The sequence below is a fragment of the Lissotriton helveticus genome, chromosome 1_1 (genome assembly GCF_964261635.1).
Source record: "Lissotriton helveticus chromosome 1_1, aLisHel1.1, whole genome shotgun sequence".
Classification (NCBI taxonomy): Eukaryota; Metazoa; Chordata; class Amphibia; order Caudata; family Salamandridae; genus Lissotriton; species Lissotriton helveticus.
In genome coordinates, this window is record NC_136057.1 from 287,414,842 (window position 1) to 287,432,054 (window position 17,213).

Sequence of the window (17,213 nt, forward strand, 5' to 3'; positions counted from 1 at the left end):
CTGAAAGTGCCGCAGCATGGCGCAGCCAAAGGGCTTGCGGTGCCGCGCTGCGGCACTTTCTTGTAGATCTGCCCCTTGATGTGCCTTCTTTTAGCCATCAGGAAGGGAAAGGTGATTACAGCTTTTGTTGGCATGACACTCAGCTTAAATTCCTCTCTTCTAATAATGGACAAATGCAGCTTAAATACTCCACTTAGACTTTGTTGAACCTGATTGAAACAATTACTATAGAAGCCCTAATGCCTTTTTACCGATTTGCTTTCCTGTGGAACCTTGCTTACTGTTTTTAAAAAACACTGGAAAATCAAGATATCAGATAATACTGAAACAGCATGCAGAGTGGTTTGCAACAGCATTTGGGTGTGCCAGGGGGGAAGCTGGACCTTCACGGCAAATACCCACAGGATAATTGTCCCCTAAGACTTTTGCACAATGTTTAAGTATGTGGCCGGGATACAAAGTGATGAGTCTGGTTAGTATCCAACCATTAGATCATGGATGGGACATACAAGGGAAGCCGTATCATTTAAAGGTAAAACATTGGAGTATACACATGATGCTCAGATTATATTGGCAGTGCAGTATATATTACTTTTCTGGGGTGTGGTTAATGGTAAACAAAAGGCTAACAATCCCTTGCTGAGCATTCATTTCTTCACAGTTGGTGGTTCCCCCTGCAACAGGCGATTGGTTACACCCATTACTAGGCAAAGGAAGAGAGTCAAACACAATTGGATATCAAACCATAGTATGAATGGTAACAAATACTGCCAGTACCACTTAATTCTACAAAGTGAGTGTGTACTTCAGAGTTTTGAAGAGCTGCTCTTTCCTCTTTCATAGGCCTGATCTTGCACACAACTGGTGTTATCCCAATTGAAAGCGCACTGAATGCTTGAAATTACTTCACACTTTAAATGAAGCATTAGGGTGACCACCTTACTCCTGGTCATTAGCAGTCACAAGTACCAAACCTTTTCCCTACAAACCATTTTTTCAGGTGTGTTAGTCTCCTTTGTTCAATGGAAGTAAAACAAGCCCACGTCACAGGATGTATTCTGCTATACCCAAAAATCCAAGTCTGGAAACTTTGTCTGTAATGACCTGAAGGGAAGTTGTCACCTTGCCCCCCACTCAGTATCCCAGTATGCACAGTTGCATTTTTACGTCACTGTCCTACCACTTATCTCTACTTGATCCGAGGACCTGGTATGCCACCAGCACAATATTCTTAGATTTGCAAAACTCCCGCATTTTCCACTGGTTCAAATACACATGGCACTCAACCTGCAAAAATACAACAAAATAATGAAATTAGCAAATTATGTATATTGTTTGGGAAAGGTAAGTTGAATGGCAAATGGTTTTTCATGTAGATAATGTACAGGAGACTAACGAGTTGCAGACAGAGCCCTTATTGTCAGCACAGACAGTGTGGGAACCATGTGGAGTTACACTTAAATTGAGTACATCCACATAGGGAACACCATATAAATACACCCAACGTGAAGTCACCATCAATGATGCACACATAATATATTGTTTACTTACTCTGAATGAAGCATCTACAACAACCATAGGAATAACTTATAGGTTCGCTGAATGGATATCATATGAAACCACAAAAGGTATAACACAACCATATTTACAGGACAAATAGCTCAGCAACGTAACCCTTACCCCATCTTGTTATATTGTCTGCAAATATTTACCTCCCTGTCTTTCACTTTTTATATTTGGTTCCTCTCTGTTTCTCTTTTAGTATTTGGATTTGTTTGCTTCTTTCTGCTTGCTGCTATCTCTTTTCATCTCCTTTCTCGCCCTCCTGGTCTCTTCCTTTCTTCTCACTTCTCACCTTTATATTGTCTCCATTCCTGCTCTCTATTCCTTTACATATCTAAACCTGTTTGCTCTCTGCTCTTTCGCTCATTTGTTTGGTCTGTTATCATAGCTAATGCTGGCATGCTATTTAATGATGACTGGAGACTGACAGCATCAATATAATGTCTGTTTGTCTTCAGAGATATTTTAAGGCCACTGCAAAGTTGGTATTAGCCCAGGGTCCCACTTTTCTAGCTACCCCCACCACCACACCCACCAAATGGATCATGACAGCCCTGGCCCAAGCTTCCTAGGACCGGTTTCTGGCATTTCAGCCGTCTTCAACCAGACTTGCTTGAATCCAGTGGCAAAGTGAGCAAGGGACTCACGTCTGAGCATACCCTGCCAACTTATGGCGAACAAAGCAGTACAAAAGGGGGTGGTGACTGTCATATCTGTTGACTGGGTGTTTGATTGGTTCAGATGCTCCTTCCATCAACACCCCCTTTTGCACCGCTTTGTTCGCCATAAGTTGGCAGGGTATGCTCAGACGTGAGTCCCTTGCTCACTTTGCCACTGGATTCAATGAAGCCTGGCTGAAGACGGCTGAAATGCCAGAAACCGGGAGCTTGTTTCCGATCCAGGGAAGGCATGGCTTGGCAGTTCGGGCTGGACTGTTCCCATGAGGCACAGGGTCAGACTGATTTGCATATGGCCATGTCTCAACTGGTGTGGCAGAGTGGGCTAAAGAACAGTGATGGATTGAACCCAGATCTGTTGACTGGGTTTGAGTGTTTGATTGGTTCAGATGCTCCGTCCATCACCACCCCCTTTTGTACCGCTTAATTTGATGCACAGCACTGTATAAAACTCTGTAATAAATGAAAAATTGTCTTAGGGATAGAGTTAATCTTTCTAGAGTCTTGACGATGCTTCAGATTTTCACCTGGTATATTCATAATTGATGTCAGCCTGGCAGGATGGCTCAGTAAATGGAACACTCAAAACAAAATAACACTGACATTTGCAAGTGATTTCTTAGTGATGTGACCAGTGCTGTCATCAAAAATGTAATTTTGAATTATGTAATGTGTGCAATCATAATCAATGCAAGATGGGGTTGAAAGCTACAGTTAGTAGACAGATCTGTAACAGGTGGATTACAGTAGTTTTCTTTATTTTTTAAACATTAATTCTTGTCTAATTCCATCAAATACTAATGCGTTACATTTCAGCATTGCTTTTATTATAGATACATATTCACTAACAAAATCAAAGTTAAAGCATGATTATAGTTAGGTGAATATGTCAGTGACTACAATAACAAAAAAAACCACAGAAATTCACCCATTATACCTTGCTCACCCCATGAACTGCTTATGAATTCACATATCACATCAACCATGACATGTTCTGTGACAGCATTTATGACATAAATGTTGTTATAGAACATGTCATAAGTATGTAATAAGTGAGGTAATACGCAGTGCATAGTGGGGTGAAAGTTAAAGTGAGCTCTGCTAATTTTAACTGGTGAATTTCTGTGTTTTCTTGTAGAGCAAAACATTGTTATCACTGAGATATTCACCGAACTACACATTCACTTAACCTTTGATTCATTTCAGTCAATACACACACACACACACACACACACACACACACACATATATATATATATATATATATATGTATATATATATATATATATATATATATATTCGCACTGAATCATTCATACCTAAACTCATACACCCACCGATTCATCAAAACACTCATAAACCTTTTGAAAACACTCACAGTCGTTGGATGATGTCATCAGTGATGTCATCAGTGATGTCATTTGAGATGTAACAGTGATGTCATGAGTGATGTCACTGACCATGTCATGAGTGATGTAATATGTGAGGTCATAAGCAGTACATTGTGGAGGCATGAGTTATAATTAGCTAAGCTAACTACAACTGCTGATTTCTCTGGTTTTATACGAGCGAAATGTCGGCCTAGCTATAATGATCCTTTAACCTATGTTTTTTTTCATTGAATTTCTAAGTTTAACAAAATTTCATTTCCTAACTATAACGTCCATGTAACCTTTGTCTTTATCAGTGAATTTCTAAGGTTTTTTAAATGCAAATTCATAACTATAACGTCCCTGTAAACTTTGGTTTTTTCAGTGAATATCTAAGGTTTTTCAAATTCTATTTCTTTATTGTGACTTCAATTTTTTTTAAGTGAGCCTTAAAGATTTTTATATTTTCTATAGTTAGATATTGTATATTACATTTATATAATATACCACTCATTTTAGTCGGCACAACATTGTGGCATTTACTGTGGAATATCTGTTATCAACAAATGTATTTTGCATACTGAAAAATACACTTAAAGAAATGTTTTCAAACAGAGCCACCCAAGAGACCAAAGTTTTGTTCATTTTCTTGTCAAATAATTTGTTTTTGAACTTTTAAAATCCTCAATGATGTTGCGATGATCGCGATCACATCGAGAAATCACAAAACAGAAGCAGACATTCAACGACGACCACCACATTAAAAAAACTAACTTAAAAAATGCATTCTATTACAATTCAACACATAACTAACCACATCACTGCTTTTTTAAATTTTGAATTAAAACCTTATTTAATGGAAATATATCAAAAACAGAATGTGCATTAGTATAAGATATGACATCATTTGGCCTGACATATGCCTACTTCACATTAATAGTTGATTTTAACCTCTGTATGGAAAAAAGGGGAATAAGGAGGTGGTTTCCTTTTATGACACTAACTGCCAGATTCATCAATGCAACATTCTGCGAATTCTAAATTGCGATATTTACCGAATCGCAATTAAGAATTCGCAGAATGGCATTCCTGAAGAAATACGCGCAAAAAATGCGAATCGCAATCGGCCGCAATTGCCAATTGCGATTTAGCCCCAATCGCATTATAATCGCAGAATCGGCCGATTTCTTGGTTGAAATTGCGATTTCGCAATTACCGAAATCGAAATTTGCGATCTCGCTAATTGCGAGATCGCAAAAACGGGAAGTCGCATTTCGAGCCCAATGATGACATTACAACCAGGAAGTAGGCTGTTCCCTCCCTCATTCAGACCACTGAGCCTGAAAGTGGAAGCAGGACTGGGAAGAGCTACACAACAGTGAAATTTCAGCAGCACAGCAGGACATCCACAACTTCCAAAATGTCACAGGAAGCAGCAGGGAGCAGTGGCCATGAGAGGAAGAGGAAGATTAAGTTCTATGAGCAAGAACTTGAGTTCCTAATTGAGGGGGTCTGTAAGGACCATGCACGCCTGTTTGGCAAGGACTCCAGGAGGGTGCCAGAGGCTGACAAGCGCCGCATCTGGCTGCGCATCCGCGCCAAGGTAAATTCTGTTGGGGTGACCCAGCGGTCAATAGACGATTTGAAAAAGAGGTGGTACGACCTCAGAGGGCGTGCCAAAGAGCGAATTGCGGAGCGGCTGGGGGAGCGACTTGCCACCGGTGGAGTAGACGCCACTGCCTCACCCAACACCCCACTGGAGGACCTCGTGGAGGACACCCTGACTCCTGAAGCCAGCGTGGGGTCACCCAGCTGGACTCGTCCCGACCCACCCAACAATCCAAAGGTAAGTGCCATGCGACTGCAAGCCCGTCCCCTAACAATGCCCATGACCCCTGAGCTACCAATTTGACAACCCCAGTAATGCAGGCCATGCACACCTGAAATGCCCTATTGCATTGTGGGAGTTGTAGTGTAATAAAAATTTCCAGATAGCCCAACACAGGCAGACCTGTAATTCAAAGTAATTCCAAAAGCCAGTCAGGGAAAGCAGGCCTGCATGCATGTAGCAACATCTCATGTGCAAGCTACATATCATTAATCATGCACCCATTTACATCACAGGTGCAGCAGAACAGCCCAGCACCGACAGCGAGGCCCTACATATCGATGAGTACCCGGAGGACACCGAGGGTGAGGGCGAACCTGAACCAGGACCATCTCAGCCACCTGCAGCTGTACCACCATCACCCCCCCATGTGGGCAGGGCCATCCCTGCAGCCACAGGTGCCCAGCAACCACCCCAACCGACACCCACGGCAGTGGTACAGGCCACACCACCAGCAGCCTGGAGGCAGACGAGGCGCACCGCCGCAGTCAGGTCGCAGTCCAGCGGACTGACGTGCCAGCTGCGTGACACCTCAACACACGCATGCACGGGATCCTGGGCTGGCAATTGAACGCCGCATGCTTGCGGTACACCTGACGCAGGCGCGTCACCTTGCTGCCATACATCTGCAGCTCACTAATACCGCGCAGCATGTTGGACAGCTGATCGCAGCTGTGCGAGAGAACAATCAGATCCTGGTCTCCCAGCAGGACATCACCCGCCGCCGCCACCGCCAGCTGCTGACCCGCCTGTCAGCCTACACCAGGTCCAATCATATTATTGGCAATGCTACATCTCAGCTTTCCCGCCGGTCCCTTGCAATGCAGGTGCAAATAGTCCAGTGTTGCCAGGACGTTGCAAGGGCACTTGATCAGGTGACAGCAGCTGTGCTCAGTATGCAGCCAACTGCCCATAGTGAACCAGGGGGTGGTGATGAGGTCAGCAAGGGCACGTCAAGCCACAGCAGCATGTCCGTGCCGCCGGTGACTGAACGCCACCGCAGCAGCAGGCCCACTGCAGCATCACAGGGCAACACTGCAATTGAGGACAGCGAGAGGCAACTGGGTGCGTCTGGACGGAGGTGCCATTGAGACTCTTCACTCTGCCTGCAGGGCCATGCAGAATCTGCAAGCAAGTCCTCTACCCCAGCATGGGGACGTATGACGCAATACTGTTCCCATGTGCACTCATGGACAAAAGGAAGCCACATTATTGTGAATGAACAATAAGAATTTATGGTTGAACGTAAATCCGACTCATGTCATTATTACATTTGTCATACATGAGTGCAGTGTTGTGTGAGGAGAATGTGTGCACTAGAAACAGTTAATAGTGATGTGGTTGCGGCGGCTGTGTCCTTCTGCAGGATTCTCCCCGCGTGCATGACGCACATGTGCAGGTGGCCGGTTGTCCCATTCCGACTCACTGCCAGAGATCTCGACAGGTATCCTGCGCTTCGTAGCAATGTTGTGGAGTATTGCACACACGGTCACGATGCGGCAGCAGACCTCAGGCTCGTATTTGATGGCCCCACCAGTCTTGTGAAGTATGCGGAATCTGCTCTTCAAAAGGCCAAATGTCCTCTCAATGCAATTTCTTGTGCATATGTGTGCAGCATTGTATCGCCGTTGCTGTGGTGTCGCAGGGTTGAGGTATGGGGTGAGGAGGTACTCACATAGACCGTAGGCGCTGTCACCTAAATGAAAGGAGCAGAGGGTGAGTGCCTGTTATGCGCAGCTACATGATCACAGTGTACTATATGGGGGCATGTGTACTTACCTAGTAGGTGTCCTTCACCAAAGTCTCCCCTGGCCAGTCGTGTGTGAATGCCGCTGTGCCGGAAAATGAAGGAGTCATGTGTGCTCCCCGGGTATTGTGCCACTATGTCCGTGATGTAAGTCTTTGCGTTGCACACCATCTGGATATTGAGGGAGTGGTAGTTTTTGCGGTTACGGTACATGTATTCCGTTTGGGCTGGTGGGCAGATGTGGATGTGGGTACAGTCAATGCATCCAATTACATGTGGGAATTGAGCAATGTTGTAGAAATGTAGCTTGGTCTCATTCAAGTCCTGTTGGGTGGTCGGGAATGAGATGTAGTGGTGAAACCGGCTCAGCATTGCCTCATGGAAACTCTTAAGGCAGCGGGACATGGTGCTCTGGGATATCCCCCCTGCAACAGCGACTATCCCCTGGAAGCTTCCGGAGGCCAGTAGGTGCAGGGAGACAAGACCTGGACATGTGTGGGCACGGCATTGGTCCTCCTTGTTGGGTGCTGCATCAGGGGGTCTAGGTCAAAGATCAGCTTTAGGATCATTGGCCCATTCAGGCGGTACTTAGAGTAAATTTGCTCCGCTGTTTGGCCCAGCAGGGTGACCCGCAGGTGGAATATTCGCTCCTGGATCCTGCGTCTGTTCCGTGCTGCAGCCTGGAGCCTGTGCCGCCTGAGCACCATGTAGAGCCCTGGCATTGTGAGAGTCCTCATGCTACTACTGTGTTTCCTTAAGTGTGTTTGTTCAGGACTGCACCTGTGGCTCGTTAGTAATTTTTTTTTTTTCCTTAATGGTTACCACCTGCTTTTGGTTCTCCTTAAATTGCGCCTCGCAAATAGCGATTTTCAGCTATTTCGCTATTTGCGAGTTTTCATGAATAGCGTTTGCGATTATTTAGCGAATTCGCTAAACAAATCACAGAATCCATGGATTCTCGCTAATTCCGATTCGCTATAGGGGTTCCTCCTAGATTCTGCGATTTTTTTTTTGCGAATTCGCTATTTTTTTTTGCGAATTCGCTAATTCTGTATTTTTGACATGATGAATTGCTTTTCTGTAAATTGCGATCGCAATAGCTAATTCGAAGCTATTGCGATCGCAATTTTGCTTCATGAATCTGGCTGTATATCCGGCACTGTCACATTTTGTCCTACGCATCAGCCAGGACATGTGCTAGACTAGATATTTTCAAATGAGTCTCTGGAAGTTGGTACTCCTAGCCCACAAGTCTGGTATGATCACTTTTTGATAAAATTCTATTGGGCTAGGGTAGGGAAAGCACTCCACAGTTAGTGACAGCTCCCTGTGTCTCAAGAGCTTTTCATAAAGTCCAGTTAGAGGGTTTCCTCAGAGCACCGGAGAAAAGAACCCCATCTTTTTCAGGTGACATGGATCTCGACACCCGTATCCTGGACTGCTAGAATGGAGACACTATTAATGATCTAGCGAGTATCACGCAGCATCAAGCCTTTATGTCCTAGGTAAACTGACACCCTCAAAGAAGGCAAGAAACAGTGCAAAGCTCTAGAAAGACAGTGGAGGAACCTATACAGCCCCATATCTAAGGCTCAATATAAGGCTACACTAGAGGGAGGTTCGATTATCAAAGAAAGCTTACCTGGGAGACAGAATTGTCCTAGCTGGGAACAAACCATGAGAATTTTTTTAAATTGTACAAAACTTTATGTCCGCACAAGTAAGTTCCAGATGGCAAGAACCATCAGCCGAATGGTGCAAGGAACTGGCACAATACTTCCATGATGACATCAAGAACATCCAGAACAGTCTCTACCCCAGCATGATGCCTGAGGGAGCCATGTTAGAAGTTATCTATGCAAGTTATCCTCAGAATTCCACTGGGTCTCTCTCCAAATCTGATCCAATTTCTCTGGAAGATTCCCTGAAAGCTATTTGAAGCCTCAAGTTGGGTTGTCTGGTGAACACTTTCCCCAACAATCAGGGCCGGATTAGGAAAACCACATCACTGCTATAAAAACATATTTGTACATATATTTTTCTAGTAAGTTTTTTAAGAAACTGTTTAAACCCTACTTACCGTTTTCGTAATTATACCGGTAACCGCAACGATCTCGCCTTTTTAAGGGGTGAAAAACACATATATGCACACATTTACAGTCTTTTTGACACTAGGGATTTATTACTGAACTGTTTAAAGTCATATTTTTGTAGGAAGTTTACATAAAAACAACGATTTAAACCGATGTTCTGTTTGCGCAGTGAGATTGGTACACGGGGAGGCTGGCTTTGCACTGACATTCCCCACCCGGGGTGATTCATGTGCACTACAAATTAAAATAATAAAATGGAAATAGTGGAAATAAAAACTTTACATTTAGGAGTTGGGATGCATATTTTGTGTGCATCATTGCAAGTCTCGGGGTGTAGTATATAAACATAACTCAACTTGGAGCTGTGGAACTAGTTAAAGCCTCTTTTAGGATATGAATTATGTTCCGACTTCGATTTCTGAGATATTTGGCATGTGGTTTGGCTCAGTTGTAATTTCCACATGGGGAATCATAGTTAGGGCCCTTCTAGGGCAGCCATTTGAATAAAGTAGGCACTTCAAATGGGCATGTTCTTTGGTGCTAAGTTCTTTACTGTAGGTGCACCATTGATCTGTGAAGAGGAGTTTTCTTTTCTGTGACTCTGTGAAAGTGGCTACATTACACATGTTTATATATGTGTCTAATTTAAAATACAAAAGAGACATTATATATTCGGTTCTGAGTGTGTTTTACTTTGTGACTGCTTTATGATTAGCACATTCATTAGTTCTTAGTACTTACATTTTACAGTTCTATTATTTTCTGTGTTGGTTCATTTGTAATATGACTTTTTGTTGTTCAGATTAGCTTTTTTGGATTTTCTTTTCTTCTTCTTTATAGGTCTAGAAATAACAGCTCAGACATATAATTTATTTTATTTGAGCTAAAATAGGTTTTAGAAGATATTTGTGTAGTTATATCTTTTAAATATTTTAGTATTTGCTTAGTTTTTGTAATAGTATTCTGTATGTATTTAGACTGTGTGGCAGGCTTCTGTCTTCGTGATAGGGTTCAGTTTTAATGGTTTGTTTTGCAGTTTCTTTGGTTATTGTGCATTTTGTTTTCCTTATTTGGAAAACACTAATTATGGTGAGTGTCCTATTTATTTTACTATGAATCATTATAACAATATTTAATAATTATTTCTGTTTTTTGCTAAATATTTGCTTGTCCTTAAAGGTGTTTCTCATTATTTTTGTGTGTATTTCAATACTATTATGTTATTTAAAATATTGTAATGATTGATATAATTAATGCCTTTCAATATTTTTGTATTTTACATACAGTCATTAGAAAGTCGATTTTGTGCTACACAATATTTTTTACTCAATATTGGTATACCACAATATTTTTGTTGTTAAATATTCAGTAGTACAATCAGGATTAACAGGGCTCAGAGGTAATGCAGCGCAATTTCTTACATGGTAATGATGATAGCCAATTTGCAAATCTACAACTGTACAAATACACTGAATACTACATAAACATAACCAATTATCATTGTCTGAAATAGTTTGCCTCAGTTCTCATTTGGAAATGTTGAAAAACAAAGGCATTCAGTTATCTTTAAAAAATGATAAAGAACAGGTTTGTTGTAATAGATGGTGGAATGGAGTTTCAAACTTAATGATACTTAAAGAGAAGGATTGTGTCAGGGCTTTGCTTTTCTTAATTTTTTGGGGTGTTTTCAAGAGCAGGTTGTCTTTGTTTCTGAGGTTGCATTGTCCACCTGAGATTGTCTGTTTTTGGGAGGCCTTGTTCAGAGGTCATAGAAATAGTACATTGTGGCAGAGGCATGTAAGTTTGAAGAAGTTTCTCACTTAAATTGAGAGCCACTTGAGCAAGATCAAACGTGGGGATTAGTACTCACATGTTCTGGTGAGGGTAGCCAGGCTGGTGGCTACATGGAGGGTTACACTAGGGCTAACAAGAAGTATCTTTAAAATGCTATTTAAAGAGACAATTTCATAGTCAAGCCTCAACAGCACAAGAACCTGGATGAACATCTCTATATGGGATGAAAGGGTGGATAACATAGATAAATATATGTTGTTATTGTTCTACTTTTGCAACATTATTATGCAGCTGAAGAATGAGATTATTTAACTAAGTGGAAGCCAAGTGATTTCCTGGAATCCAAACTGAGGGGTTGCTGTTGAGTACTGAGAATGAATTTGGTCAGATTTGAATCGGGATCACACATATGGATGTGGAATCTCAGGAAAGTTAAGGGCCTCATTTATGAGAACTGATGCATCGATGCGTCACTTCTCAGTGCATCCTCCTTGCGACATGATGGATGTGACATATTTACTGTATGACGCATCATGTTGCAAGGAGTTACAGATACGTCAGTATTTCTGATGTATCTGAAAGCACAAAAGTCACGGATTGCTGGAGTGTGTCACAAAAATGACGCAAGTCCAGCAATGTGTCCTTTCACATGGAGCAGGCCCCATGTGAAAGGGCCTGCATCAGTCTTAAGCCTGCTGTGAGGGAGGCGTAAGATATTGACAGATTTGCACCCTAGAAATTGCGCAGTGAAATATCATAGATTTCAATGCGTAACTTCTACAAGGCTTACTTACAGGGGAACACCCACCCTGCGTACATTATATCTGACGCAGGTATAATGTAGCGCAGGAGTTTACAAAGTGATGCATCAGCTTAGATTCTTCACTTTGCAAATAGGGCGCAACAGGGGGCATATTTTACGCCACCGATGCGTGACAAAAGTGATGCAACATAAGCTCAAAACTGTCAGAAGGCCTCATAAATAAGGCCCTCAGTTTTTTGTAGGTTACGTTTTGAGGTGGCATCTTTGAGTACATGGGCCATATGTTTCACATCTTCGGTAGTTGTGCTCCTCATGTAATTCTAAGTATTAACCGTGTTAGAAATTTGGTTGTTGGTTGACTGTGGTATGAGCCCTAGCCAAACAGCAAACACAATCCTAGTCAGGGTAAAAAGCAAGCAGAGCCTACATTAACCTGTGCTCACCCTCTGGTAGCTTGGCGCAGAGCATTCAGGCTTAACTTCAGAGGCAATGTATAAAGTATTTGTGCAACACTTCAAATTAGAAAAATAGTGAAAACACCACACAAAAAGATTCCAAACCCGATTAGCAAAAGGGAGCTTAATTTAATAAATAAAACAAGATCAAAAGGACAAAAATTCAATAAGTAGAACTTGAGATTTTGATTTTTAAATGTTTTAAGTAAAAATAGCGTTAAGAAGAGCAAAGCGCATAAATGGGATATCTGGTCGCGCCAGACCAGGACAAAGTCAAAAGCTCAGGCCGACTGCGATGGAGCATGGGCTGCTACAGGGATCCAGCTAGGCTCGGTGAACAAAAGTACCTTAATCCGAGGTTGCGGAGCATTGTGTGGGTTTGGGTCGATAGGTGATGAGCTTGTTTCGAGATGCAGCAAGGTTTCGGTGCGAGGTCCTTATGTGTTGACGTCAAGGATCCTGTTGATGGGGATTGTGGTGCGAAGACAGGTGGCGAGGATGCATTGTGCAGTTGTGGCAATGTGTCAGCTGTGATGCAGAGGTTTCGTTGTCGAGGCTGCTGTCGATGAGGATGAGAGGACTTTGCACCAGGGAGAGTGTTGTGCAGCAGCTTTCACGAAGGAAACACATGGTAGCAGAGATGTGTACGTGCCAATCCACGCAACAGCTGTGATGCGCCAGTTCCAATCTGCACAGCAGTGGCAATACATTGGTTCACCAGGAGATGTGTCGGTTCTGGGGGGGCATTTCTGCACAAGGCTGGTGTGTGCACTTACCTGCTGGTCCGGCCTCCGCCTGCTGCATCTGGGGGGCTAACGCTGTGTGTCTCCCTGCCGCCGCTTCCCTCCACCTTGCGGCCGGAGACTACAGCTCCCAGGTAGCCTACCGGGCACTTCCGGTTTTCGCCACCATCGCGCCCGGAGGCTGCTACTTAAGAAGATAGGCTCCCTCGGTGGAGCGGTGGGCATTTCTGCACAAGACTGGTGTGTGCACTTACCTGCTGGTCCGGCCTCCGCCTGCTGCAACTGGGGGGCTAACGCTGTGTGTCTCCCTGTCGCCGCTTCCCTCCACCTTGCGGCCGGAGACTACAGCTCCCAGGTAGCCTAGTAGGCACTTACGGTTTTCGCCACCATCGCGCCCGGAGGCGCTACTTAAGAAGAGAGGCTCCCTCGGTGGAGCGGGGGGGCATTTCTGCACAAGACTGGTGTGTGCACTTACCTGCTGGTCCGGCCTACGCCTGCTGCATCTGGGGGGCTAACGCTGTGTGTCTCCCTGCCGCCGCTTCCCTCCACCTTGCGGCCGGAGACTACAGCTCCCAGGTAGCCTAGCGGGCACTTCCGGTTTTCGCCACCATCACGCCCGGATGAGCTACTTAAGAAGAGAGGCTCCCTCGGTGGAGCGGGGGGGCATTTCTGCACAAGACTGGTGTGTGCACTTACCTGCTGGTCCGGCCTCCGCCTGCTGCATCTGGGGGGCTAATGCTGTGTGTCTCCTTGCCGTCGCTTCCCTTCACCTTGCGGGCGGAGACTACAGCTCCCAGGTAGCCTAGCGGGCACTTCCGGTTTTCGCCACCATCGCGCCCGGAGGTGCTACTTAAGAAGAGAGGCTCCCTCCGCGTCGCGGGACGCGTGCGGGACTCGCCGGGGTATGCCCGGGCAAAGGGCCGTCCGGGGCTGAACGCGGCTGGGCTGGGCCACGGACCTTGGCAGTTTCAGATAAGACTTATCCCCTATTTTCCGTGAGATTACTAGGTTATAGTTATATCATTGTAATATTTGTATTACTTTCCTAACTCGAGCGATTCATGATAGCTGCGGTGTTTTAAATATTGGTTTTGTTGTTCCTGCACAAAGCTTAAACTATGTCTAAACTTCGATCCATTAAAACTACCTCAGCATCAGCCACGATGGGTAACTACTTAGTCAAAGTAGTAAATAAAATTACCAATGACCGGCGAGCTTCATTAAGCCGGGGTAGCCCTCCTGCCTCCCCCACTAATGCGTCCACACCTTTTGATACACCGACGCTAGATAATAGCTGTAATCAAGGCAACCAGACTATAATCTATACTACTATTATAAAGGAAGAACTTTGAACCTTTGAGGCGGGTAAACTCGGGAACCACAGCGCCAATCCACACACCCGATACATCGTTGTAATCGTCAGGGTGTGCAGACGGACATAGGCTATATAAACGTAATAAATATACGTTATTTAAAAAATTTACCGAAAAAAAGTAGTCCCTTGGAAGAAGCGCCGGCCGCGACGTGCGTGCTGACGTGAGGAGCGTGGGGAGGAACGGCGTCCAGGAGCACGAGGAGGTCCGGCGGACATGGCGCGGGGAGGAGCGGTGAGGAGCGGCGGACAGGCGGTGAGGAGCGGCGGACAGGCGGTGAGGAGCGGCGGACAGGCGGGGAGGAGCGGTGAGCGGCGGTTGAGGTAGGTTATTTATTTATTTATTTAGGAGCGGTGAGCGGCGGAAAAATGAAGCAATAATGACAATTGTGAGCAGGAGGAAGCTAACTGAGCATTACAAAAGTGAGCCAAACGGTGCATTACAGGAGGAAAAAGTTATGTGTGCAGGTTACAAAAGCGTACAAAGTAAACATAGAGGTATAATACTGCATTACAGGAGAAAAAAGTGACGTGTGCAGGTTACAAAAGCGTACAAAGTAAACATAGAGGTATAATACTGCAATATATTGAGGAAGGCTCCGGGGGACCCACGGACAACGTAAGGGCGGGCGGGGGCCCTGAAGCCTAATTGCTCCCGGACAACGTCGGGACGGGCTGCTAGTAAACAATAAAACTACCAATGATATTCTGGTTTCCCCAGTATCAAGTCAGATTGTGCTGGACGATGATCTTTTTGAGTCCTCACAACAACCTTCCCCGGCGCGTAGAGTAGTAAGGACATGCAGGAAGCTACCTAATAAACGGGGGGGGTACTAGGAAAACTAAAAGAGTGGATATACCCCCAAAAAATTCAGTGGGAACTGAGACCCCAGAAAAGGAGGGGATGTCTACTTTGAACGCTGAGCAATTCGATTTGTTAGTGAGCATTATTGAAGCCAAAATGGAAATGATTATTAAACCATTAGTAGCCAAATTAGATCAGGTCTCAAACGAAGTAACTAGACTGGGTGGCCTTTTGAAGACCCAGATTGCCCTGGCCAAAACTAACAAGGTCACAAAAATGGGTAATAATGTAAGCAAGGAAGTAGCATTACCATCTGAGGGGGGGACCACGGTAAACCAAACAGTCATACCAGTCCAGTTGCCCACAGTGATTCAGGGAAACCAAGCGAACCAAGGAAACAAAGTATCTACAGCAGGTGAGAATACAGGGGGGTGGACAGGAGTGAGGAGACAACGTTTTATTAATCTCCCTCCAGATTGCGCCCCCTACGTGGTTGTTTTAACTAATGTTCCACCGGTTGACACCCACTTAAGCCAGTCCCAACAGGAATCTCACGATTCTCTGAAGAATAAATCTGTTTCATGGTTGCACAAACACTGTGGGTTCCCAATTGCCTACTCTAATGATATATTAACTACCAGAAGGGTTAACTGGATTGGTGACTCCAGAAAGACCAGCTCGGGGGACTGTGTTATTATTAATTTTAAGCACCCCCAACACGTTGCTACAGTTCTGCTTAGAGCAGCCTCCCTACCGTTTGCAGAAAACGGTGTGTGTGTATGTCCACTTGGCTTCTTTTATAGACACCTCAGTAATGTAACACCCACTGATACTAACCAACCGAAGCCGTTCTCACCTTTTCTTAGACCAGGTCTAGCTATCCCACTACAAAATCGCTTCCATGCTTTAAACAGCCTGGACTCCAGTGATTGACTTATTCCGGTCAATCCATTGCCCCGGAGTGAGGATATTAATACCCCGGCAATCGGAATAACTGAAAGCCTTACAGTTTTTACGCTAACTAGGCCTGGGCATTCCAACCTGTTGAATGACCATGAGGGCCCTTCTATCGGAAATCCAAGGGAAATAGATAGACCCACTGTAATCTTGCCACCGGATAGGGTCTGTTCAGGGAGTAATGGGATAATCATTACTAGCTGGAATGTTGCAGGACTGAAATCTAAGGGGAATGACTTGGGCTGGTCCAATTTTATTAATAGCTATGATATCCTGTTTCCAGGAAACTTGGTGTAGGGAAGAAGTAAACTACGAGGGTTTTGTTTCTTATAATTTGCAGGCGCAAGTGAATGGGCCAGGTAGAGCCAAAGGTGGTCTATTAATCCTAGTATCTATCAAGCGCCCGATCATTGTAAAAAAGTATATTACCGTTGGAGCACACGCTCAGATCCTCTGGTTATTAGAGGGGCGTGACCATAACATTCTTCTGGTAAATTATTACAATGACATTTTCGATAACTCCAGGGTAGTAGTTGTTGATGACCTGGCTAGTACTATCGAAAATTTTATTTCAGATGTAAATGTCTCTTTTGATTTTATTTGGGTTGGATTTACTGATGATACCGGCATGGATGATTTACATTTTGGACATAACTGTTATGGAGAGGCTTCAAATAATCTCTTGGGATGTTATGATCTGGAAATCCTATGGTTTCTAAAGGACGAAAATGGCCAAATTGTCCCTACATTTAAAAACTGGTGCTCCAGTTCGGTTATTAACCATGTGATCATCTCCTCCAATGTTGCATCCTGTTGTGCTCCTCCTAGGATTGAAATTTCTACCCTAAGTGACCATAATTGTATAATCTTGAAAACCACCTTATGGGGTGACCGCTTTGTCAATGTGGGTACCACTGTCTCCAATCTGGAACCCCATAGACCTAACGGAGTTCGTTTAAGATGGGTTGGGGATAAAGCTACCGAAT

General features: G+C 44.3%; 1 protein-coding gene across 1 annotated transcript in view; it reads right to left on the bottom strand.

Moving 5' to 3' along the window:
• LOC144796946 (aldo-keto reductase family 1 member C1-like) overlaps positions 1-17,213 on the bottom strand; it is a 272,765-nt gene that overhangs the window by 59,099 nt on the left and 196,453 nt on the right. Inside the window, exon 6 of the mRNA XM_078668209.1 lies at positions 1,181-1,287. Within this exon, the coding sequence (XP_078524335.1) occupies positions 1,181-1,287 (107 nt within the window). The remainder of the gene's footprint in view (positions 1-1,180; positions 1,288-17,213) is intronic.